We start from the raw sequence: 26,562 nt of genomic DNA on the forward strand, positions 1-26,562 counted from the left end.
AGCTTGAGGTACACTGCCCTTGGTTTCCAAAGTATAGTTGAAATGAGTGGCAGGAACCCAGCATCATTCAGTATTCATCATTTCTCCTCCCTGTTTCTTCTCCACTCATCCCTTTCATTCTGTACCCTAGAAGATGCTCTAGAGGGTCAATCAGTGACTAGGAGATTCTTCTGAAGATTAGCTCTCTCTCTTTCCTTCAACTCCAGCTGAATAAATCCAGGGAAGAACTCTGGCTTGATACTACATGAGTCAATAAGTTTAAACAGAGAGAGGAGGTCATGCTGTGACATATGTGTGCCTGCACATATACATATCTACATGTGTGTGTGTGTGCACCCGTGCTCACGCAAACACACACACATACACACACACACACACACACACACACACACAAACACACACGTAGTAAAAGAACAAATAAATTGTTTAAAATGTTAAAACTTGTAAGGCAAGGGTTAAATACATGGTATAAATTGAGAGAAAGCCCATCTATACAAGTGAAGCCAATTAAACCACCCCAAATAACTTGGGATGAGACGTTCTACTTAGTCCCAATTTCTAGATAGTGAGGTTAGTCATTTCAGGGACTCTTTTCCAGTGTATATTGTTTGATGTTGGGTCATAAGTGCCTCAGTAGAGGGAAGCTCACCAAGATGCTCAGCCTTCATTTTCCAAAGGAGGAGAGAGGGGCAGCCTTCTTGGAAAAGACTGACACCTGGCTGGCTCACTCCAGTTACAAGGTTAATTGGGGCTGGGAAAGGTTCCAACTACCAAAGTCATCTTGCTCTTGCTGCTCACAGGAGCAGGCAACCCAGACAAATCCAGGTCCCTTTTGATTACTGCTGCCATAATCAAAAGAACTCCAGGTCTCTCAGGATTTCTTCAGATCAAGGTCTGTGTAGCTGCAAGCTCTCACATAGCACCAAATACAGTCTCTCCAGAGAAACATTTTTTTTTCAAGGCTTAAACAGTCTCTCAACAATCTCTCCGAATACAGCTTTGCTCAAACATTTCTTTCAAAGTCAGATACCAAGGCATTTCACTTAAAGCCAGACATAAAGACATTACATTTTACTACAAGTGTAGATCTCCCTCCTTGTTCTGGTGTTGTTTTGTTTTGTTTGTTTTCCCCTCTCATAAGCTTGCAGCTTGAGTCCTGTGCACTGGGGCTCTCTGGAGAGTCTAACAGATCTATTTGGTAATATTTCCCCAAGTGAATCTTGTTGTGGCACTTGCCAAACTCTGATTGTTACACCATTCCCCTTTGATTCTGATTCATGGGTACATATTCTATCCCTTCTGTTTCTTGCTTCTATTTGTGAGACCATGGAAAACTGAAAACAAAGCAAGGCACACAACTGTTTCTGTAAAACAATTATTTATTATAAAGAAATTCTTAAAAGTCATTGCATGAGAAGTAGTAGTATTATATACCAAATTAACATCGAAGGAATGAAATTCAGTTATCAGCTTGGCAGGGATGTTCCACCAGGCTGAGTTAATTAGGTGTATAGTCCTGAACCAAGTGTTATTACAGTGTAACTAAATATGAAAGGACAGAGTCTTCCTCTAAAAGTAGAGGAATTACAAAAAAGACATGCACACCCTGAGGGCCAGCATCCTGAGTTCTAATCCATCCAATTACAGTCCTGAGTTCCATAAAGTCAAAGTATGTTGTAGGAGAAAGTGTTATCAGGGAATGGAGAGCTCCAGTGTAGACATTGTATTCATGGCTAGCCATAGCACAACTAGTAGCAGATCTTGGACAGAAATTTACTGTCCCCTTTACTCCATCCCCCTAATCTTGCTCTGTAGACCAGAGTGGCCTTGAACTCATAGAGATCTGCCTCCCTCTGCCTCTCAAGTGCTGGGATTAAAGGTGTGGGCCACCTATGCCTGGCTGCCCTTACTCTTGATTGATTGGTGCATAAGCAGAGAGTTTCTGTGGCTACTTAAACTTCAAAGGCCACTAATGGAGATTCTGTGACAGATTGGGAGTTGTGGAAAGGAATCTTTTCCAATAATATGATGTGAAAAGTGATTGGAACTCCACCAAAAACAGAAGATCCTTGCTCACAGTCAACAAGGTGAAAGAGATGTGACAACTACTTATAACTAATGAGAGAAAACCTAAGGCCGTTATACTGAAGAGCTTAATTACCCACCGTTTTCAGATGCTATCATATGAATTTCAGAGTCAACAATAACATTTTCTTGATTCTGAAATTTCATTTAAATGACATCTTTTGAATATAACAAATAAAATTGAATAGGTTGATGGTCCCTCCTGTTATAATTTTTATTGGTGTGATTCAGCTAACCATACCAAGAGACCAAGAATGGGTGTGATATGGCATCTATGTTGGTAATACACATACAAAAACTCTCTGTGATGGACTAGGAATCAAGATCAGTGGGAACAAGAGAAAACATTATGTCCAAGGATTTGGAGTTTTCAGCTCACAATCTAAAAATTGCAAATACCATGTTTCGTATGGAACAATCTTCTTCATGATAAGGTCTCAAGGACAAAGTTAGGGTTCCTCATGTCTCCTCTTCAGCTTGATCCAGATGCCATTATTTGGCCTAAGAATCAGATCTCCAGACAGGCCAAGTTCTTCTCTCTTCTGGTTGGATTCTACCCAAAACCGCCTCAGGATACAGGCAAGAATTGTCTTCTCCTCCATCACAGCAAACTTTTGACCTTTAAGTAAATGAGTATCATCACTTGGATTGTGCACACAGCTCAAATGTGAGACACAAGAAGACACTTCACATTCATTTGGCCAGAGAACAAAGCCCCCGAGATGATTGGAAAACTGAAAAACTTTGACTATCCTTTTTGCTCCCACATTTAGCTGTGGCAGCCAGGCAATCTCTACTTTAGCTGTACCATGGACTCTCCAATCTGTAGATTCTATATCTATGGATTCAACTGACCATGGGTTAAAGTATTTCTTTAAATTTCATCTTTACTGAACATGTATAGATTGTTGCCTCATCATTCACCCTCTAAGCAATAAGAACAATTGTTTTTCATAGCATATGTATTGTTACTAGTATTACAGGAATCTGGAGGTGATTTAAGTACTGGAGGATATAAATATGCATTCAAATGCAAATCCATGCCAGTTTATAAACAGAATTGCACATCAGCAATTGGGTATCTCTGAGCAGTCCTAGACCAACTCTAGAATTAGAATGGGTGCCAAAGGATACCTAGTGATGACTGGCAGCTAGATGAATCCAGGCTCATTTAAATTGGGAATTTCTAGATTGGATTTTTTTAAAGAGCAATTTAAAGTCTGTATGATGTATATGTGTGATGGGAAATAGTGGTGTGCATGTAAATACAAGATCCTGGTCCCCTGGATCTGGAATTACTAGAGTCTGTTAGTCACCCAATGTGGGTGGGTAGGTGGTGCTGGCAACTGAACTCAAATCCCCATTATAAGCAATACGGGCTCCTAATGGCTGCCAGCCCTCCCAGACTGTTTTTTGTTGTCTCCTTCATGTATCCACTCTATAGTAATCAGATATGGTTCAGACCCAAATCTTTATATCTAGCCTCATTTCACGAATGTTTGCATTCATATATGTCATAAAGAGCTACAAATGCTAAAGCCAAATTATTTATAAGGCATGTGATGTGCATTTGCAAGGCAGTCAGGCAATGCCTTTTGTGTGGGTCTGCGATTCTTTCAAACAAAATAAGTCTTATCACAAACATTTTTTTCTACCACAATAACAAAGCTAAAGCTCCAGTATTTTAGAACTCTAGAGGTATCAAGACAGCTCATTGGGTAAGGTAAAGGTGCTTGCTGGCAAACCCAGTCACCTGAGTTTGGTCCCTGAGCCCCACAAAGTGGAAGATGAAAACCAACTTCTAAAGTCATCCTCTGACATCCACACTCATGCAGTGGCACACCCTCATACACCACACACCCTAAACAATTAAATATTTACCATGACATTGATTATACTTTATGTTATAGGCAGAATTATGTTTAAATCCAAAATTATAAGTGGGAATCTTCTCTCCCTCTCTCCTCTCCCTCCCTCCTTTTCTCTCTCACCCTTTCCTTTCCTCCCTCTCTCATTTGTTTATTTGAGAAAGGGTGTCACTATGTAGCCCTGGCTGGCCTTGAACTCACGGAGATTCTCACCTGCCACTGCCTCCTGATTCTATGTCATCACACCAGGCAACTCCCAATATTTTATACTATGAATGTCCTTAGTGTGGGTCTTTAAATGAACTAAATGAGATCATTAAGGTGGGTCTCATACAAGCTGAGGCTTGTATTTAACATACAAACACACAGAGGAAAAACAAACAAACAAACAAACAAAACAAAAAACAAACAAACAAAACATCAACCGAAGACACACAAAGAGAGGGCTGGCACATATAAACAAAAAGAGAGAAAGTTTGGAAGACCCACTGACACCTACCCTGATGAATGGTGAAAGGTTTAGTTTTCATTATTTCAAACAATCTATGCTGTATTCTGTCTCAGAGTGCCACCCTTTCTGCATTCCCACCACTGGGATCACATGTGCATACCACACCCAACTTGACTTGCATTTAGAGACACACTTGGGTTCTCATGCTTGCACAGTACCAACTGAGATGCTTTCCCAAACCCTAACAATGGCATTTTAAAACTATAGTGTAAAGTGGAGGAAATCAGAACCTCTCTTAGTCTACTGACTACGAGTAATGTCCCATTGTGCTTCAGAGTTCCTGTATGAATCTATCACACGGGCCTGAAAGGTCATGGATACAAACCAATACAGTTTCGAGGTCCAGCAGAAAAGGGCACATAGGCATAGGGATGTCGTCCTTGGGAGTTCTCAGGAAAGAACCGCTCTGGCTGAAATTCCTCAGGATCTGGGAAGTATCTGGGGTCTCGGTGTAATGCATACGGAATGAGGACTGCTTCTGTGCCTTTTGAGACTTTGTAACCAGCTGTCAAAAGAGAGAGTGATGTATCAGGACACTCTATCAGATAGACAGGAAGGATATAACCCTGCTCCCTCATGCTGTAATACCCACCGACTTCACAGTCTTCACTAAGACTCCGGGCAAATAAAGGGACAGAGGGGAAAATTCTTAGAGTCTCCTTAATGACACAATCCAGATATTTAAGCTTCTTCAGGTCTTCCAAGGTGACAGGGCGAAGGGACTGTCCTGGTTAAAATAAATGTACAAAATGAAAACAAAGCCTAGGCTTTGGGGACATAGGCTTAAGGAGGTGAGACATCAAACAGCAATACAGAGCCACACACAGAAAGTCAAATGTCCACAAACAAAGCAGAATTTCTAATGCCATGAGGAATAAAATAAAATGAAGCATTGGGCTAAGTAACAGAAACCAGATAAGACCAACTCCCATTTTGATATTTCAATATAGTAACATTACAAAGACAATGTATGATTCCATTTCTAGAAATGGGAAGTAAAATAGTGACTTCTGGTGGTGGGGCTAGAAGAAGAAAGATGAGTGACTGTTCAGCAGTACAGGTTTCCTGTAGGGTGCTGAAATTATTGTAGAGATGACAGGGCTTGCTGTATAGTAGAAACAAATCCTCTAGCTGCATCCTGAATCACTGCTCTCACAATGTTAGATGCAGTCCATGAAAGGACTCTCTCTTTAATCTAATAACTATTTTCACCTATGTCCTGTGAGCCCATACAGCATCATCTTGGTGTTGCTCAAGGGCACAGCCCATGACTTTAAGCTGTAGGCACATGTGTTTTGTTGCCTATGAAGCAGTAGGACTATTGTGAACAGTGTTATTGATCTGTGCATCCTTAGCTTCTACACTTGTTACATGCCTGCCAGGAAACTCACTGGACCTTGTCAAGGAGACAGCTGCAGGCAGGGGTCCTACACCATGGTCTTCTGTTGATGACTGTGGCATCTTTATGGGTCAAGAATGACCACTGTTTCTGTGGACTTGGGGCCCCCCAACAGAGCTAACAAAGGGTCCCAACGTACCAAATATGTCATCCAGTTCCTTGTCCACTTTTTTCTGGACTTCTGGATAAGAACCCAACAGGTATAAAGACCAGTTTATTGCAGCTGCAGTTGTATCATGACCCTGTAAATACAAGGGGGATACTTAAAGGTACAGTTCTGTTGGTGTATGTGTGAAGAAGAAGAAGAGTTCACAATCTCAATAGGTTAATGACTGAAACCTGGGGCATGAAAGCCTCAAGAAAACAGCCTACATCGCGTGCATAAAGGAAGCCTCAGTATCGTAACAGGGTAGGCTTCCTACTCAGTGCAACAAAGAACATCAAGGCTTCAGAACATGTTTGAGCTACAGGAATGAAATTACCCTGGCTATGGTTATTGGTGGGAATTAGATGTGTAGGGTTCACATATACTCATATACATATGTATTGTGCATATGGGTTGCTGTGTAAGAATGTGGGAAAAATAGAAATGTAAGATCTCAATGCTCAATGTGAAATGTTGATAACCTATATTTGCTGCATTGCTCATATATGGCTTCTATGATTTCCAATGTACTTTTGGTGGGGTATTTCCCTTTTCTTTTCTTTTTTCTTTTTTTGTTTTTGTTTGTTTGTTTTTTGAGACAGTGTTTCTTTGTGAAGACTTGGCTGTCCTGAAACTCACTCTTTAGACCAGGCTGCCCAAGCCTTCCTCACCATAATGGACTCTAACCCTCTGGAATCATAACATACGCACACACACACACACACACACGCACGCACACCAACCTTCACACATTGCTCTTGATCATGGTATTTTATCACAGCAACAAACTATGGCAAGGTAGTTAAGACAGCTGTTTTATTGGGCATTGAAGCATAGCCTCACGTATACTAGGCAAGTAATCGACCACTGACCTTCCTTGTCTTTGACCCTCCCCAAAAAAGGGAGGGGACAGATTTAAAACCACTGATTGAGTCTAGGTCTCTATTTACAACACAGGCAAAACAGTTAGAGCTGGATGGACTGGAACCATTTTATTTAGTTCACTGGCACAAAATAAGAGCCCAGGTCTTCAGACCCTTAGTACAGCTAGAGATGAATGGATGACAAAATCCCATCTGCATAGTTTCTCTTTTGTTGTTTATGGTTTCTGGAAGTCATCTTAAAGGAATAGGTTCCTAGACTAGGCTTTAGGGAGCTCCCCCATATTTTTCTTACTAGTTTTACAGTTTCATGTCTCACAGTACCTCTTCAATTCATTTTGAGTTAATTCTTGTTTAAAGGGTGGGATAAGGATCAGTTTTTATCCTCTTGCATGTGGCTATTTAGTTTTCCAGACTCCATCCCATGTAGATCCTTCCCACTGTGTATTCTCATCCCCTGTCAAATACCAGATGATTATAAATGCATAATTATTTCTTGACTCATCCACCCCACTGGTCTATATGTATTTTTTTATGCCATAACCATGCTGTTTTGATTACTATAGCTTTGTACAGTATTTTAAAAGTAATCAATATGACTCTTTTATTCCCTTTTGCTGGAGATTGTTTTGGCTTTTCGGTATCTTCTGTGGCTTCATATGAATTTTAGATTGGTTTGCCTTTTCTCTGAGAAATGTCTTTGGAATCTCGATAAAAACTGCACTTAATAGAAAGATTGCATATCAGAGATGCTCATGAGCAGGTGATTGGATTTCAAAACTGTAGGACATGCATAAAATAATAGTATGCATTCTCTTTTTAAACATTAGGAAATCCTGTTACTGTGATAGCATGGGCGAATCTAAGGGCATTGTGGGAAGTAAAATACTCCAGGACAGAAAGAAAAATAACACCAACATGTAGGAACTAAGAATAGTTTGACTCAAAGGCATTCAGAGTGGAATGACAGTTACCAGAGGTTTTGTCTGGTGGCTGGGGAGGAAGGGAGGAGAGATCCTCAAAAGGCACAGGATCTCGGGTGTAAGCAATGAGTTGTCATGATCATCTATGGAACATCTTGGTGGGCTATAATTAGTCATGATGTATTTATCATGTAGCCCTAAAGAGTGAATAAAGAGTGAATTTTGAATGTTCTCACTCCAGAATCAGGTAAATATGTGAAGGTGATGGCTTCATTAATTAACATGGTGTGCACATTCCCTAGTGCACACCTGTATCAAAGTATCACATTGGACTCCAGAACCATAAACAATGGCTATTTACCAGTTAAAAATGAAATAAACACTTAAGCAAAATCAGTAGTAGGGGCAGTACATCCAGAGGACTGGAGGCAGAGCAGCCAACGCAGTTCCATGCTCAGCACTGAGTGCCCTCTGGAAGCCCATGTATGGTTCCCTTCCCTTCACGCCGAGGCTGTAGCTAGGACTTTCTGAAACCTTCATTTTTGCAACACACCTGTAGAAAGCTCCACTCTTTGTAATGTGATTATTCAAAGTATATTTTTTAAGAAGTGCCTTTTAAGAAATACTAAAATGCCAGAAATCCCATTAGAATCACAAACTGGTTAGATTCTCTTTGTTTAAAGCAACCCACAGCAGTAGCTAAGTGCCGGACTTTAAGAGGAGGGAAATGGACCTGTTTGGGGAGGTTAAGAGAAGCGTGAAGCAACATAGGGAACTGAGAACATTGTGGAGGCTCTTGGGAAAAGTCTGGGGGAACCTTAATTTTCTTAGTAAAAAAAATAATGTTTCTATCATCACCCTGTTCTTAAATTTTATAATTTCAGAAGATGATATTAAATTTTTCCTGTTACACTAAGTTGCTTTAGTATTTTATTTTTAAAATCTGTGTTTGTGATTCTAGCACCTGTTGAAACTGGGGGTATTTTAAATTACATTTATTAATTAGTGTGTGTATGTGTGGTTTATGGCAGGGCACATGTGGAGATCAAAGAATAACTGTAGGAGTTAGAGCTCTTCTCCTGCAATGTTGGTTGCAGGTGGTCAAACTCCATAGCAAACACTTTCACTAGCTGAGTCATCTCAATGGTCCCATTTCTGTGGAGTTGCTGTTTTGGTGTTGTTGTTCTGTTTTTGGTTTTGCTTTAAAATGTTTATTGTTATGTGCATTGGTGTTTTGCCTGCATGTATGTCTGTGTAAGGGTACCATATCCTCTGAAACTGGAGTTATAGACAGTGGTGAGCTTTCATATGAGTGCTGGGACTTGAACCCAGGTCCTCTGGAAGAGCAGCCAGTGCTCTTAACTACTAAGCCATCTCTCTAGTCTGCCCCAACTCCGCCATTTTGTTTGTTTGTTTGTTTGTTGCTGTGGTGCCAGGGATGGAAGCTAGTTCTTGAATGTGTTAAGTGTGTGTCTCCACAACAGTAAAACCTGAGATGTGAAATGCTTCAACAATGAAAATTCCCTGGCAACAAAAATTACCTCAAACATGAAGGTGTCAACTTCCTCTCGGATGTCTTCATGGCTTAACCTGTTTCCGTCCTCATCAGTCACACTCAAAAGCAAGTCAAGAAAGGCCTTACGCTTACTTTTGGAGGGTTCACAACCCCTACCAGCATTGGTACCATCTTCCTCTGCCTTCATGTCATTGACCCGTTCAATGATGACCTGTAGGATTTAAATAATGTCAAACACAAAATTTGCACTTTTGGTAAAGCTTACTGGTACATTTTTCTATGAAACTTTTCCTGTTTTATTCTATTTCAGTGCAAACTTAGGCTCTCGAGAAAAAAGCAATAAAGCCTCTGGTTAACACTATGTCATGTGTTATTAAATATGAATTTAATGTTAGGACAAACCTGTAATTTGCAAGTACTATTTTTGCAGTCTTTCTAACATGGGAATAGAGTTGCTGTCTACTAAGCAGTCCCCTAGAGATGTAAGGGAACTCATGAGGGCAAGTGTAACTAGTAGAGAGGACACAATTACAAAATACACTAATTCTAGATCTCTCTTGATGATTGCATCTAGTTATGGAGAAAGGAAATAGCAAGTTAATGAGCCAATAGCTGATGAGCCAGTTCACCCTGCATGCTCGTCAATGAATGCAGAATGCTCTGCCCATGAGTGCTCATGTGACTGGATCCTGTGCCACTTTCAGGTCTCAGGCAATAGCCACACAAGACATCTTCCCTGCAAATGACCCCTAACTCTCTCTGTGTCTGACCTTCCTACATTTGCCCCCACTTCACTTACCACCTGACATGCTTTGTATTTGCATTTTAGTATGCTCTCCCACAATTTCAAGTACCACCATCCACTTAGGGGAGTCTGCCTTTGTGTAATGATTGCCCCACCCAGATTAAGAACACTGTTGTGAATGATAGCAACAAAAGCAGTCCATACACCTGCTGTGTTCATGAATATTTTCTTTTCCTGTTGTGTAATTGGGTGACTCTCCTATGAAGAGGCTTAAATGAGTATTCTCAGAAATGTGGGAGCAAAATACTATGTTTTCTTTTATTGTCAATATATAGTTTTCAATGTTTGCAAAATAAACCGCATTGTCTATGCAGTCTGGAATTCATTGCTTATTTATACTTATGTTGATATTGTTACATTTAGATGGAAAATGTAATTACAAGATGTGACTGCTTCTCCTCCTCCTCCTGCTACCTGGTGATTATACTGGGGTCAATTCAAGGCAGCATTTCGTTCATGTAACATCCACTGACTTAATCACGTGACTCCTTGATGGCTTGTCCTTATCACAAAGATGCAGGCCCAATGTATTTTAAACAAAAATTACAGCAAAGAAAAGATATATTTCAATGGGAAATTTTCACCACATTGCAATGTGTTCTGTATTTTCAATCAAACCTTGCTTTTTGATAAATATGTATTCAACTGAAAGATAAATATCCCATGTTTGAAACAAACCCCTCCACCTGCTTATTTTTCATTTTTGTAAGAAAATAGCACTATCAAATTAGTTTTTACTGAATTATGCTATATTTATGAGAACTACTGACTTCCCCAAAACATTTCCCAAGAGATGTATGTGCAGATCTCTGTCCCTTTCCTCCTCCACCTAGAATAGTAAGTGTTCTGAATCCATAGAAAATTCTGTAATTTTGACTATGGGTAACCTTTTCTCCTGGACTACTCTCCAATATGGTAGGGAACATGCATGCCTAGTTAATTTCTCTATTTCCAACACTGTGCAAAGTGCATGACACTCAGCAAACATTTCATTAATGCCAGCTGAATATGTAATTTAAATGTAATCACTATTTTTTGGCATTTCTATTCTATTTAACTTTTATGGAACAAATATTCTTCTCCATGGCCCTAATTTTGGTATAATGAAAAAAAAAAACATAAAAATCCTAGACTTAAGAATATTCTAGTATTTTGTAATAACTAAAACATTGTGAAGTCATTTAGTTCCACTTGATTCTATGCTTTGTATATTTTAACACATGTACATAGTGACACACATGCAAATGCACTCACACAACTTACATTGTTGGTGAAAGTATGTAGCCTCTTGAGTCCTTTTCTGTGTTCTCGTCCTTCTTTAAACATAAGGTACCAAAGGTCAAACCAAAACCAGGGCATCTTCATTCTACGATGTATCATATCGCTCATCCTATAAACAAGATAACAGTACCTTGTGTCAGAAATGTTATCTCCTGACCTTTGGAACCTGGTCTTGATAACAGTAATAAGTGAAATGATAGTGATTAGCATTCAAGGGTAATAGAGAACCATGTTTAATGCTGAATGGGAAAATAATAGATTACTACACATATCATGGGTCTTAGGCAAATATTGTTTAAACTAGAGAAATGAAAAATCCAGTATGAAACCTGCAGATGGCCTCTGGCCAGTGCTTCTATTTCCACAGTGCAAGCTCACAACTTCCCAGGAAATGTCAGAGCACTTGTAGCAAAGGTTTCGATAAAATTTGATTCTAAGCTCTATGCAGCACTTACTTGGTCACTCTTTTAAGGATATTAAAATCTCTGAGGCCAGTGAGATGGCTCAGCAAGTAAATGAACCTGCTACCAGGCCTGGGCACCTGAGTTCTAACCTCTGGACACACATGGCAGAAGGGAAGAACCAGCTTCTACAAATTGTTTTTAACTTCCACATGTGCTCCGGGGTGTGTGTCTACATACACACAATAAATATGATTTAGAAAAATAAGCAATCTTTACAGGAAATTGCACATTAAGTAGCAATCTGTCACAGAGCTGTTTCTAGCACCTGATTCTCATTGCAAGTGACAGTGCAGGCAGTCTCCTTTAGGATAGTCTAAGTGACAGCTCTTTGAAGGGGCCTTTACAGGACACTATTCTAGGACATATCCAAGTTTTGCAAACTGATAACAATTTGATCTTTTCTTTGTCAACGACTGTTAAAATTCCTAAATTTATATTTCCTGTTTCAACAGCCATCTCCCATACTATTCTGTTGTCTGTGTCAATTTAAAGCCAGCTAGTAACTATGATATCTGACTGATCATAGATGTTCAGTAAATATTTGTTAGGATGAGATTAACTGAGCAATAAACTAAGATAGTAAAAGTCAAATCCTAGCCCCATCTCTTAATAGGTGAATAACTCCAAGTACTTTTAAAGTTAAAAAAGATTGCCTCAATTGCATAATCAGCACCCACTCAATGCAGAAGACATGGAAGAAAACAAATGGCATTTAAATTTTCCTAATATAAAAAAAGCATACACAGAACATAGGTAACCACTGTGGTATAGAGCTAGAGCAGTAGTTCTTAACCTTCCTAACCCTGCGACCAATTAATACAGTTCTTCATGCTGTGGTGACCCCCAAACCATAAATTATTTTCATTGCTAGTTCATAACTGTAACTTTGCTACTGATATGAATCATAATGTAAATTGCTGGCACACAAGCTATCTGATATGTGACTCTTGTGAAAGGGTCATTTGACCCCCAAAGAGATCACAACCCACAGGTTGAGAACTGCTATAGAGTGTTTTTATGAATATCTGATATACACTAATAGTTGACATGCTATTCGGATTGCTTATAACTCTCTTTTGTCAACTGGTAGCAGGGTGCAATTAGAGATTTTAAATTTCTGAAGCACTCAGATATACCATAATTTAAATTTATAACAATCCCCTGTTGCTAAAGTTGATGCCTATATTATAAAGCAAATCTCACTTCAAACACAATCAAATCACCACACAAATAGGTGAGATTAGTGATTAGCAATGGTTTTAAAACCCAAAATCAATAGCAATTTTAAGGCAAAATAAAAGACCCATCACACACACACACACACACACACACACACACACACACACACACTTACCGATACACTGTACGGACATACTCAGAATCATCATTACTTTGAGCTCCAATGTTCTTCCCCATAGCTGTTTCTGCAACATACAGGTACAAGCAATGGTTTACTACATGGCCAGCTGTGTTCGCCATGTGGCAGGGGACACCAGGAGACAGATGGGTCCTATTATGTTCTCTTCTATGTCTTCTTCTTTTCCCATCTATCCCTCCTGTCACCCCTTTCCTTTGACCTTCCAGGCAAGGTGACACAGTGTCTGCTTTGGTCACTCCTGCCTCAGGAATGGCTGCAGCTTCTTGGGGAGAGTCTTCCAATAATGTTACCCTGAAGGATCCTGGGTCCGTTCCAACCAATCCCCTCATTTGTCCTCCCCACAGAATCTTATTTTCTACTCAGGCCATTTCATTCTTGCAGCATAAACCCATCAGACTTACCACAGATTATATCCAAAGCACAAAGAGTGATGTGAACAAAGCAGTTAAATGCTCCTTGATTGACATGGTGTTCAAGCTTATCGACCAATATATTTGCCTGCTCATTCATGACATCTAAGAAATCCTCCAGAATTGTAAAATGGAATGTGGGTGTTAACAATTTCCTCCTGGAGCGCCACTTGTTCCCAGTACTGCAAATACAACACATCATAATAAACTGAAGAGGAGGAAGCCACCATGCAGCAGCCATGAGCCCAGCCCCGTCAACATGATTCTAAAACAGTCTCATCCACAGCATTGCAATGATCTCATTCCAACAAGAAAGGTAGCCACATATGTATGATAGTATCACTTATCCCCACAGTGTTGATATCTGGACCTTGCTCTATGATATTAATAGTTAAAATTACTTTCAAAGGGTAGGAAATATTGAGAATATTTTGTCCATTTCTAAGAAGAACTTCTTAAGTCAGTCTGTCCCCTAAGCCTCAAAGTCTTCAGATACCCATATGCTCTGAGACTCAACCTTAATGTCTACTGTTTGGATCTTGAAAAACAGTTTACAAAATGTGTGTTCCTGGTGAGCTCTCTCTTGGGGAAGAGACTTATTTCAGGTGCCAGACCAAGGCTGATTTATGTGCTTATCTGTACCTGCCTGGCTGTCTCATTGACTTTTCAAGACTTCCCACCACCACCCATTTTCACTCTGCTGCAGACCTCCTAATTCTTATAGCTCATAACTCCTGGCTATAGGCATGTCTGGCTAGGAACTCCCTATTACTATAACTGGAGGATACTGGACATCATCTGAACTATAGTCTATGAAAAAAATATCAGTGCCTTACCTTGTGAGAAGTCCTAGTCCCAACCATGGCTGTAGGAACTTGTACAACAGTGATTTATCAATTTGCTTCGAACTGGTCAAAATTACCTTAAGAAGAGATTAAATAATTGAGGGATTTAGACATGACCACTATAAGAACTTTGGACTAGGTATGTTCTTCAGATCAACATTTTATCAATATTTACTATTCTCTGTGACTCATTTAATTCTCATGCCTAAAAGAAATCTGCTCAGAGTTTCAAATATACAAACAAATTGTCATCCAAGCTTGGAGACTAAATGGAGCTGGGGAAAATGAGTGGGTGAATCCCTTCATGGCCTTTGGCTTTTGTTTTTCTCTATTGTGAGTTCTTCGTCTCCCGAATTTAAACTTAGGCACAGCACTTAATCACTTTATTTAAAGAAACTGGAGCTAAGACATTAAGGCTTTTAAACATTAGTCAGAAATACTGTCCCTGGTACCCTGACTATTGGTCACTTGGGGGGAAACTTGGGGGGAAAACATTTCACTTTTTGGAACCAAGTTAAACTAGGTACAGGACCTTATCTAGAGAAAAGGGGAGAACTTACAAAACACAACAAAACCCCACCCGCTCTGAACCACACACACTTCCTGGCCCAGTCCTCCATCCTAGACTCTGCCTTGCCCTGCTGCTTCATCCAGAGTTAAAGACTTGTCTTCACCTGAAAACAGTGGCTTTGCCACCACCTTGAATGTGAAGGGTGGGCACATGATGTTTCTCTGTGGTTGTAAATTTAAAAGCTTTTTAAAGTCTGTTTAATGGTCTTCTTGAAAAAAAAAAGGTAACTGTTAAAGAAGAAACTTGGAAACTGAGCTCAACAATTTGCCAGCCCCCTAATTAATAAATAAACCAGCCAAACTGCACAAGGGCTTAAAATAAAATAATGTCCCCAATATTAATCAAATTCTGGTATTAGCCTTGTGGTTGCCTGCTCCCCCAAACTCCACCTCCTGCTATGATCTTTCAGAACAACCATGTTATGTTATTTACAGGTTTGTTTGTTTGTTTTACACATTGGTGATATAGAAAAAAAAATGCCTTTTCAAATCAATGTTTCAGCTTCACTGGAAAGTTCTCCTTCAATAACTCAGTACCCCTCCCTCTGCCAATGGTGGGAAAATAAGGCAGTAAACCCTATTTGATGTGAATATCCTAAGACCTATTCATATTTAATTATATGGAGGACATCTTATTAGATTCTTCTACTAAAAAACACAAATCTAGTTCTTTTAAGGGATTTATAAGTGTCATGATAGAATTTTCATTTACTGCTTGCCCCAAACAAAATTCAGCTAACTGTTCCATACAGTTATCTTGGATACATTGCCACTAATTCTTTCATTATACCTCATCAATTAAAAGCATCTGGTCCCCCACACCAAAAGATAATGTTAAATTCTCTTTAATAACTCTTAGGCAATGTCAGTAGTCTCCAACCCCCCTTGGAAGCTCTCAAAGCAGCTCTGCCATACCCTTTTATGTCTTTTAAAGAGGACACTGACTTAAATTAACCTTGGATGACAACATCACCTTGGATGACAACAGTTATTAGCCCAAGCCTTGGAACAATAGTCCACTTTCTTGTCAATGATTAGATCTACCCCGTCTGTTTATTTATCACTGACACTCCTCTTCCCCTCACAGCAGCCATTGGACAGTTAAGCCCCACTGCAATCATTTTAGAATCGTTATATCTTCCCATTACACCTAAAAACAAACAAAAAAGCAAAAAACAAAAGAAAGAAAGAAAGAAAGAAAGAAAGAAAGAAAGAAAGAAAGAAGCAAACAAAGAATAACTTTTACTCAACAGAGCCGAACCAAAACCATCCATCCTTTTATATCTCAAGGCAACTTTCACTTTTTTCCGTAGACCTCAGTAGAATGAAAAATAACATTTACAGGGTTCGAGGGACAAATTTTTATTCACCTACTTCCTAAAAAAGATTACAGGAACAATTGAATCCCTTCCGATACAGGCCTTTTCTCCCAAAAATACTCATTCTATTTCTTTTGAACTGACCATTTTATCAGATGGAGCCAACAAATCAGGCAAAAGAGGCCATTGCCTAACATTATGGTGCTGGAATATGGCATTCTCTTGTAAACCCTTTAGGAACCACCCAACAGGGAAATCTATGGGCTGCCCTTTCTGCCTCCTGTCAACTCCTTGATTAACCTGTCAATCTACTAACAGATTCTCACTGTGCAGCTCAAGCCATTCCACTCTTATTTTAAGCCACCTTGGCTCATACCTCAGACTCCTTGTCATCACTATCTGAAGCCCCTTTCTTGAAAAACTCAACATGTTCTTATTCCATCCATGCAGGAGTAACCCACCCTGCACAGAAGGAAAGCATCTTTCTGACACCTATTTGTGCCTTTTCTTCAACAGGCTCCCTCTTTCCATTCCTTCGTTTACTTAGAAGCTAAAGCTTTACAAAAAATAACTTCAGTTATCACAGACACAGTTTCAGCAAATCATCCTGTGTCAACTATTATTGGGCACCATAGCCCCAAAGGGGTTAACTCTCATGGTTTTCATCCTAATGATCGTTGGCACATAAATATAACTCACATATATTTCTTTGGTTCTTTTAAATTTGTTCATGTTTGCATTGATACTTCTTCAGGATTTATCTTTACTAGTCCACAAATCAACGAGTCTGTTAGAACTATTTCTAGATACTTACTACCTGCTTTCTCTGTAATGGGTGTCTAAACAAATTAAAACGGTTAACACCCTACTGGTGGTCCTAAAACTTGTCTCTTATTTTGCCAACTTTGGAATTTATGTCTGTCATGGCATTTCATGTAATTGCCAAGGACAAGCCATAATTAAAGGATCCTATTTAGTATTCAAAAGTCAAGTACAAAAAAAATCAGGGAACTAAATAATTTCTTTATTTCTCAGTTACTCTTCCTAACACCTGTGGGACAATATCACTAAGAAGCAAGAAGTTTTATTTAAAAAACAAAACAAGTCAGGCAGAGGTAGCACATGCCTTTAATCCCGGAACTTTGAAGGCAGAGGCAGGAGGATTCTTTGTGAGTTCGGGACTGCCTTGTCTACTTCCAGGACAGCCAAGATTATTACACAGGGAAACCTGTCTCAGACAAAAAAACAAAAGAAAAGAAGGAAAAACAGCAACAAAAGCCACATGGTTTTATATAAACTCCCTTAGGAGCTCATCACATAGTTACATCCTGTTCCACCCATTAATTGAAGCTTTGGCTCTATGTCTTTGTTCTTTCCTAATAGACTGTCTCGGTCCTCAGAGTGGCAGGGACATATCGTAGACTGGCACCAGAAGACAACCTAACTGCTGAAGAGGGTCCCTCTTCTGAGTTTCCAATAATAACTAAGACTACAGTAATGCTAATTCATGCTACTCCTCCAACAAACTCTACTCTTACCAACCACTACATCAATGGCAGCTTTGACTGATGTGAACCCTAATTACTACAACAAAGGGAGTGGGATTGTGGGAATAATTTTTCTGAGAATGCTTCCTGTAGCTTACCATTACAAAGCAAACTTTCACGCCGTCTGCAACAAGTTAATAATGTGACTTGAGATCATTTAGGACTATGTTTTCATTCTGCTTATATGCTATATATTCAGCCTGATTAGAATGACTATGCCTTTAAGAAAGAAAACACAATAGAATCAATCTTATTCTACTTTGGATCCCCAATGTAATTAACACCTATAAGCTCACTGAATGCATTACTTGAATGTACCACATTCCCTGTTTTATGTTTTGGTTTGTTTCTGTAGCCCACTCATGCCTCTGACTCAGAACAATTTATGTGTGCCTAAGATATAGAAACTAGAATGGTTTTACCATTCCCTGAAAGCAACAATACATTGAAAGCAGCACATAACACACAGATACCCCATACACACACACACACACACCCCTCACACACACACACACACACACACAACCCTCACACATACAAATACAACACAAACCCTTACACACGCCTTTATATATACACAAAGTTGAAAGAGGCATGTGGGCATACGTGGATACTAGCTGGTTGTGGCTTTATGTGCTATTCTGAGTCAAAAGGTTAGACAATTTTTTACTTTATGACAATCCTATAAAACATGATTAAAACAAAAGTTCCTCATTCCTTCTCAATACCATATTCACTTTACTGTTTAATAAATGGAGAGAATAGTCTCTATGGTGGTTTAATAAGAATGACCCATAGATATAGGTGTGTGTGTGTCTGTGTGTGTGTGTGTGTGTGTGTGTGTGTGTGTGTGTGTGCGCGCGCATGCGCGCACTTGCACTCATGATGTTTAAATAGTGATCCCTGTTGGTGGAACTGTTTGATAAGGATTAGAAGGTGTGTCCTTGTTGAATGAGATGTGTCACTGAAGTTCAGCTTTGAGGTTTCAAAAGTCCATACCATTTCTGATTAGTTCTCTGCCTAATTTTTGCGAAGTGAGACATGAGCTCTCAGCTACTGCCCTTCACACCATGCCTACCTGCTGCTTCCCTGACATGATAGTCATAGACTCTAACCCTCTGGAACCGTAAGTCCCAAATTAAACTTGGTTATGGTGTTTCATTATAAGCAGTAGAACTAAATAACTAAGACAACCCCTGTTCCAGACATCAGGTCAGAACACTTCAGAACATTCCGGGCTTGCTGTTGGGCAAACAACTCGAAGGCTTAGTTTCTTTTCCTTATGCTCCACATCCTCAGTATGGTAACAAATTTATCACTGATATGAGAAGAGACTCTAAAACCCATGATGAAAACTCTCCTGTTTTATTAGTCATGAATTCTGAATTCTTAAAATTGTCTGGTACACCAGGTTTGGTGCAGAGCCACTACACTAGCTGTTCAGGAGGCTGAGGCAGGAGAATTACAGATAAGTTCAAGAGTAGCCTGGAAATACAGGATGAGTTCATAGCCACCCTGGGCAACTAAGTGCCTCAAAATTAGAAAAAGAAAAAGGCATTGATGTTAATGGGAGAGCATTTGAATGACATGGAGTGGCCTTAGATTTAGTCTCCAATACAAAACAGAACACTAAATTCCCAAAACAACAATGACAACAACAGAAATCTCCCATGGAAGACCTCTTTCAAAAGGAGAACCGGTGTCTTGAGACCTAATGAGAAATATGTACAGCTGTGGGGAGTTAGCCTTCCAGGATTGTAATTGCAAGAAATCTCTGAATAGCCTGCACAGGGAAGTAATCTTGGATGGAGTGTAATGAAACTTGAAGCTGTATTTGTTCCTTGTGTCCTGATGCACTTACATCATAGCCTATATAGCGCACTGTCCACTATAATAGCAAGTACCCACCTCCACATTCTCTGCTTTGTAAAGGGCCACCAGGGGCACTGGTCCGATCCAAAGTTTTATGAGTGGCAGGTGTCGGAATTCTTCTGTGTACTGAATTAACTGTTGAAAAAAGTCTGGAAGAAAAAAATTTTGTCCTAAATTCCATGGACACAAGAATTTGTTGAGTGTACAAATGTCCATTATCTCCTTTCAACAAATACGCAAGGTATGTGACATATCATCATTATAGGAGCTGGGGAGTGGATGGGAGGTCCCATGAGTTTCGCAACATTTCTGTAGCTGCAAGGTTATTTTTAAAAGTATTATCTGTCCTTCAAATAAGAGCTAACAATGTTAGGAGTAAGGTTTTTCCTGCTGGCCTGGACCCACCGCGGTGCCGGCCCCAATTAACACACAGAGACTCTGTATTTGATATAACGCTGTTGGCCAGTTATTTGTTTCTTATCGGCTAGCTCTGTCTTAAGTATTAACCCATTTCTATTAATCTAAGTATTTCCACGTGGTCTCATCTTACCGGAGAGTGGGGCTGGCGTCTGCTCTCTCCAGTCTCTCCATCTTGATTCCTCCCTACTACTTCCTCAAATCCTCCTTGTCTCCTAGTCCCATCTATCTTGCTTTCCTATTGGCCAACAGTGCTTTATTCATTAACCAGTATGAGAAACATATTTACAGAATGACATCTCCCATCATAACAATGATGTAAGTTATCATAAGATAACTATTAGGATTTGATGTGACAAGATGTACATTCCTAATAAATCAATGCTTGATGCCAGGGAACTGGAAAATGGTAGAACCTGGCTTTGACCCAAGACCCCAGAACCTGCCATCTAAACCATTGTACCACACTTGGAAAAGAAACTCCAAGAATATCTTAGATAAAAAAAAAAATTACTGAGCCGGGTGGTGGTGGCTCATGCCTTTAATCCCAGCACTCAGAAGTCAGAGGCAGGCAGATCTCTGTGAGTTCGAGGCCAGCCTGGCCTACAGAGTGAGTTCCAGGACAGGCTCCAAAGCAATACAGAGAAACACTGTCTCAAAAACAAAAAAATGAAACAAAAATACAAATACTGTCAGTATTGTTGAAATGGCAGGGAATGAGCAGGAAAGATGGTCCAGTCAGGAAAGTTATCAACTGCCAACTTGAGTTGATCCTGGGGTCCACATGGTGGAAGGAAAGAGCTGAATCTAGGTAGATGTCCTTTGACTCCACACATGCACTGACACACACACACTCTCTCTCTCTCTCTCTCTCTCACACACACACACACACACACACACACACACCTCTAAATAAATAAATGAATGTTAATTAAGAAATTGTTTTAAAATTTTAAAGACTAGAACTAGAGAGATAGCTCAGTGGGTAAAGGCACTGACTGCTCTTCCTGAGGACCTAAGTTCAATTCCCACCACTCATAGCAGATCATCTTAAATTCAACATCAGGGGTTCTAACATCCTTTCCTGGCCTCCACAGGCACCCACATATATGTGTCATACATTCACACAGACACACACACACATATGTACACAGACACACACGTGTGTGTGTGTATGTATGTATGTATTGAAATATTTTTAAAATTGTGGGCTGTATCATCTCATTGGTTTCAGAGCATTCTGTTCCACATTGGCCTTCTGACCACCTTGCTCTGGTGTGGTGGGAAGATGAGGGCATTTGAATCTGTGGTTGGAGGGAGTCAGATCCAAAGTTTGGGCCCTTTGGTTATTTAACAGGAAACACTGGTAAACTTGAGACTATAGATGCCAACTGGAATCTGCATGCAATACACACAGTAAGGTCACCAAGGCCTGAATCTGAACCTTAGCCATAACATGAATAATAAAAAAACAGACTGATATTGAGGTTCAAGCTTCAAGCTGAAGATCACAGAAGCAATGCAGCGAAGTCTTATCTCTACCCAAGCTGTCACCTCTACCCAGGCTGAAGAAATCCTGTCCTCAACGTGGCTGGAGACCAAAAAATGCCCCAGACTGAATATCTGCTCCTGTCTTATATACCTCAAGAGCTAGTATTAAAGGCACATGATCCCAAGTGCTGAGATTACCTTTGTGTGAGATGTTTATCTCTTAGACTGAATCAATTTTGTGTAGCTCAGTGTGGCCTTGAACTAATAGGGATCCATCTACCTCTGAGTCTTGAGTCCTGGGATTAAAGGTGTGTCACCATCACCTGGCTTCTATGGCTAACTAGTATGCCTGCTAGAATTAAAAGCATATATCATCACTGCCTGGTTCTATTGCTTGTGGCCAGCTTTGCATTTTGAACCCTCAGGCAAGGTTTATTAAATAAAAAGTAATACATCACCACACTTAACCATAAAATAAAAGGCACAGCCTCTTATATAATGGACAGTGTGGCTCAGAGCAGAGATCCCATCTTAGGGTGTTTTGACAGGCCCACTTTTGCTGAGCTTGATGCTGAGTACAAAGGGTCTCCATAAATGCTTGATTGGCACTTAAAGGACTTACTGCAGACAAGTGCAGCTTAGATAGTGACCTAGAAATTTGACTCAAATTGCATTTTAATCCTAAGATAACTACAAAAGTGACTGCCATAAATGAAATAAGTTAAGAACAGCAGAAAAACTCTTAACTCAGAGAGTTCTCAACAACTTCCTTATTAAGTCAGTTTCATAACAGAAAGTTGAGCAATGATTTTGTCATCCCCAAGTGTAGTCCTTATTGCCTGAGTAAGCCGTCCTTTCTAAGCGGCCACACTCCTCTCTCGGAGTCACTCCAATGAGAATGAATTTAAGGACTCCCACCAGCTCAAAGTTATTTCTCATCTGGTCTTAGTCACTGAAGATTTTAGTGCATTTCCCCAAAATATAAGACTTACCAAGGGTAAAGTAGAACCAAGGCTTCTATGACTATATCCCCTTCAAGGAGGATTTTAATCCCAAACATTTATAATTTTAAATGAGGAAATACAGAAAAGACCAAAATGTCTAAAATCTAAAACCCTAAAGGACTAACATCCTCAAAATAAAATTACAGAAAAATATTTTTTAAAAAAGTTATATAAGAGATATTTCCTTAAAATTTCAGAGAATACAATACAATAACACTGAGATGCCTCGGAGAACACTTTATGTAATCAAATAAGTACTTGCATATGTTTTTACAATCAAAACACGCAGACATGTTAATAACAATCATAAGCAGATTAACTGTGTTAATAAAGAAATGGGTCAAAAATTAAAATATATAAACATGTACCACCATCATTGTAATTGCTTGCACCTCAGTGCATAGTTGCTGGCATTTGAAATGTGATGATAGGCAATACAAGTGTGACAATGACATGGATGAAAGCCCACAATGGGGAAATGCAGATCGAAAGAGCTGAGGCCCCAAGATTTTTCTTTCATGGATGCCAATATCTTCATTTCTTGAGGGTCCCCCATGTTCTTACATACACACCCAGTACTTCCTCGAAAGTCAACCTGGTGATAACGCACTTGTGTTGAGACAGACATGCAAAAACTATGCCTACGATGAATTAGGACTCTGAGTGTGAGCAGTTTGTACCTTCAGAAGTAGCAGCCGTGAGAGATGCACATGAAATGCAGGAATAGAAAACAGAAAGAGGCATGGGGGAAGCCAGAGGCTCGCCTAAGTAGCACAATCTGGAGACTGGCAAGCCTGGCTTTCTGATGACCAAGGCAACTGGAGAAAAACTCAGGGAGATACTGATTTGCTTCCTGTATTGTTTCTCTGTACTCAGGGTGAGTTGGGTGCTGGGATTCTGCCCATGTTAAAGATGAGTTTTTCTTAGCTGGGCCACTCAGTTCTACCCACTGATCTCCTGTGAAAACTCCCTACAAAGACGCTCAAAATAATGCTTTGCCAATTTTCATTTTACTAAACACAGTGGGACTCCTCAGTATATAGCCAGAAACACTGAACGGTTTCCTGAGAACCTGGCTTTCTATACTAAGAAATCTTTATTCTCCAATGGGCATTTAGGGTTTTGGATCTTGTCTGCCATAGTTTTTACAGTGGAATTATCAGCATATACTTTCAAGTCTTGGAGTGGAAGGGGAGGTTAACTTTCTTTTGAGTAGAGGCAACTAGACAGCCTGAGTGTAATCACTGTGATTATACTGGTGTGTAGCTTCTAACATAAGTCATATTGATTGTTAGGTGACAAATTTACTGGGATTTCTGCTAGGAAATATTTTGATGCATACTTTCCTATGATTTTCCAGTTTATTCATGTCAAATTGTAGTGAGCATGCAGTTTTTGTCTGGAGTCACAGAAATGATAATAAAGTATCTTTAAAAGATTAAAAGTTGATGGTCAGCCTGGAAAGCAACTATTAATAATTAATCTGAAGAAAGCATAGTTCCTGATGCAGGTTCTTTTCAAATGTGCCATGCTGGTTGTATCTGTAGTTCTGGCCATCCCAACTTACACAGTCATAGAAATTAAGTGTTAAGATCAAATGCAACATTCCAACCCGGAACCACAAATACCATTGCCTTTAAGGACTTTCTGATTTAAGGTATTTTTTTACATCAATAAAACAAGCAGAAAAATGCATAAGACATTTTAAAAAGATTATTTCAATTTTTTTTAAAAAGCACTCCTTAATAAATAAGATTTTTAGAACTGGCTATATATATAATTTACCTCATTACCCAGGCAGTAGGGGTAGCTGAGAAACTTCTCCAACAGGAAATACAAAGGCCAAGAGGATTTTAACTGCCCTTGATCAAGCAATAGGATGTCTGAGACAGGAGGCAACAAGCCACAAACCAACCTCTGCTCTCCTGTTTTCTTAACTAAGAGACAAAGAGGACTGGCCTGCAGTTTGAGGATATTTGCAGCTTTCCAAGGGCGGTTTCCTCCTTAACTCTTTGCTAACCAAGACAAGGAAAAAGAACTTCTGCAACAGAGAAAGGTCTAAGGAACCACAGGTGCTTGGAAGTATTGCAATCTGTTACATATACTTACGTTTGTTTACTAAGCTCTTTATAGGATGGAAGAGACACTTTGGCAGGCACCAGAGGGGAAACTGGAATCGGGAGAGCTGGGAATCTATTCTTTAGGGGTGAATGATTGTTTTCTTCTAGCAGCTAATGAGAAAGTGGGTCTGAGCGATGTGAGGACCCCAAGTTTGGGAAGGAGTCCTTTGAATAGGCTTCCCAGTCTTCTGGTCAGAATACAGACTCCTTGTACAAACTCTTACCTGTGCTGTTGGGTTTCATCAACAACGCATGTCCCACCAAGGGATAGGCCGGTGGTCCCACGGATGGGATAGGCCGCATCTGCTGCCATTTGCGAGCGTAGCTGGCCAACATCTGCAGGATGTTGAGCAAGACAGTAGCACCGGCCACTGAGACTGCACTCGCTGCTCCCCAGAGCAACAGCTTCTGCCCGATGAGCCCTAACCACAGCCACATCATCTCTCCGATGCTCCTCTTTCCTTGCTGGCAAGGGGCGGGTGGTGATCAGCCGCTGTGGGGCTCAGCAAAGTGAGGGAAATTTTGTTCCAAGTTCAAAGCAACAGGGACTGGACCAGTTCCGAGACTCTGGAATGCAGGAGCTGGTTCCCAGGACACGTCCGGTATGCTCGGGGTCTTCCTGCTCTGGAGTCGGGGAGTTCTGTAGCCACTGCCACCACCGCCACCTGACCTTGGGGACAACGTTTCTGAGGCTGAGAGAAAGCGTCCCTGGCTTGTTAATGATGCGGCCGCTGGAGCCTACGTAATTCAGCTAGTCTCTGGGGTGCTAGACGAAAGTGAAAGACCCGGAACAGCTTCTGAGCTCTGAGGTTCAGAATGCACTTGAAGACTCTGGTGCGGAAAGAAGACGGAGAGGTCGAATTTAGGGCAGTTTCTGGATGGAGAAGAAATTAGAAATTCACACCATCATCTCTGGACGCCCTGAGTCCGGCTAAGGTTTGCTGTTTAGGATTTTGCAACACCCCCTAAGTGTGGAGTTTACGGATCTCATGAGCAGTCTGTTTTAAAAGAATCAAATGAAGAGTCGCGGGTGTTGAAACGCAGTCTTTGGAATTCTGAATTAGCTGGTCCTTGTGCAACCTGCATCAGTTGCTGTCCTAGGGCAGGGCTGGCTGCCCAGAGAGATGGCTTCTGCTCAGGGTCAGGCACCACAACCACTTTGCTGTGACCTAGACCTTTCGGGGAGTCACATGTTCAGTGAGTGTCAGCTGACTGATTGAGACACTGGACCTAAAGGAGACTGCAATCTAGGCACTTCCTCCCAAAACCCTCTAATGAAAAAAAGCCAGACCTTGAGAGACCAGGAAGTGGGGAATAAAGTGGGGAATAAAGGTAGGGTGTCAAGGGATGCAGAGGGTTTGGAAGGAAACAATAGCTATGGTGCACAGGCAAAACGCAGCTAAAATCACCGAGCCTGCAGAAGGAAAAGCCCAGCTAGAGTCCCCACCCTCTTCATGGACTGTGTTTTGACTACCCGTGGAGGTGCCCAGGCCTAACACCACTCCTCCCTCTACATCAGATTCTCCTCACCAAAGGGCAGGAGTAGTAGTGCCCTTTCCTAGTAGACGGTACCTCCTTCCACACTAACTAGGTAGAGTGACCAGAAAGGTTGAAATGCAAAGATATGTCTTGGATTGCCATTTTTTCTCAGTTATTTTCTTACAGAGATTTCATGGATTGCCCACAGACGCCTGGGTGGCCAGTGGAATGT

The 26,562-nt window shown here is 40.4% G+C and overlaps 1 protein-coding gene across 1 annotated transcript; it reads right to left on the reverse strand.

The window, feature by feature from the left end:
- Positions 1-1,367: 1,367 nt before the first annotated feature.
- Positions 1,368-25,460, reverse strand: LOC127220460 (cytochrome P450 4V2). Its single transcript, XM_051182318.1, has 11 exons — positions 25,076-25,460; positions 19,856-19,968; positions 14,503-14,588; positions 13,658-13,848; positions 13,233-13,302; positions 11,397-11,523; positions 9,354-9,539; positions 6,003-6,105; positions 5,057-5,191; positions 4,790-4,969; positions 1,368-2,704 (listed from the first exon to the last, which is right to left on the reverse strand). The coding sequence occupies exons 1-11, from the start codon at positions 25,290-25,292 to the stop codon at positions 2,535-2,537; spliced, it is 1,578 nt and encodes a 525-aa protein (XP_051038275.1). The 5' UTR covers positions 25,293-25,460; the 3' UTR covers positions 1,368-2,534.
- Between the last annotated feature and the right edge of the window lie 1,102 nt (positions 25,461-26,562).

The sequence above is a fragment of the Phodopus roborovskii genome, unplaced genomic scaffold (assembly GCF_943737965.1).
Source record: "Phodopus roborovskii unplaced genomic scaffold, PHOROB, whole genome shotgun sequence".
Lineage (NCBI taxonomy): Eukaryota > Metazoa > Chordata > Mammalia > Rodentia > Cricetidae > Phodopus > Phodopus roborovskii.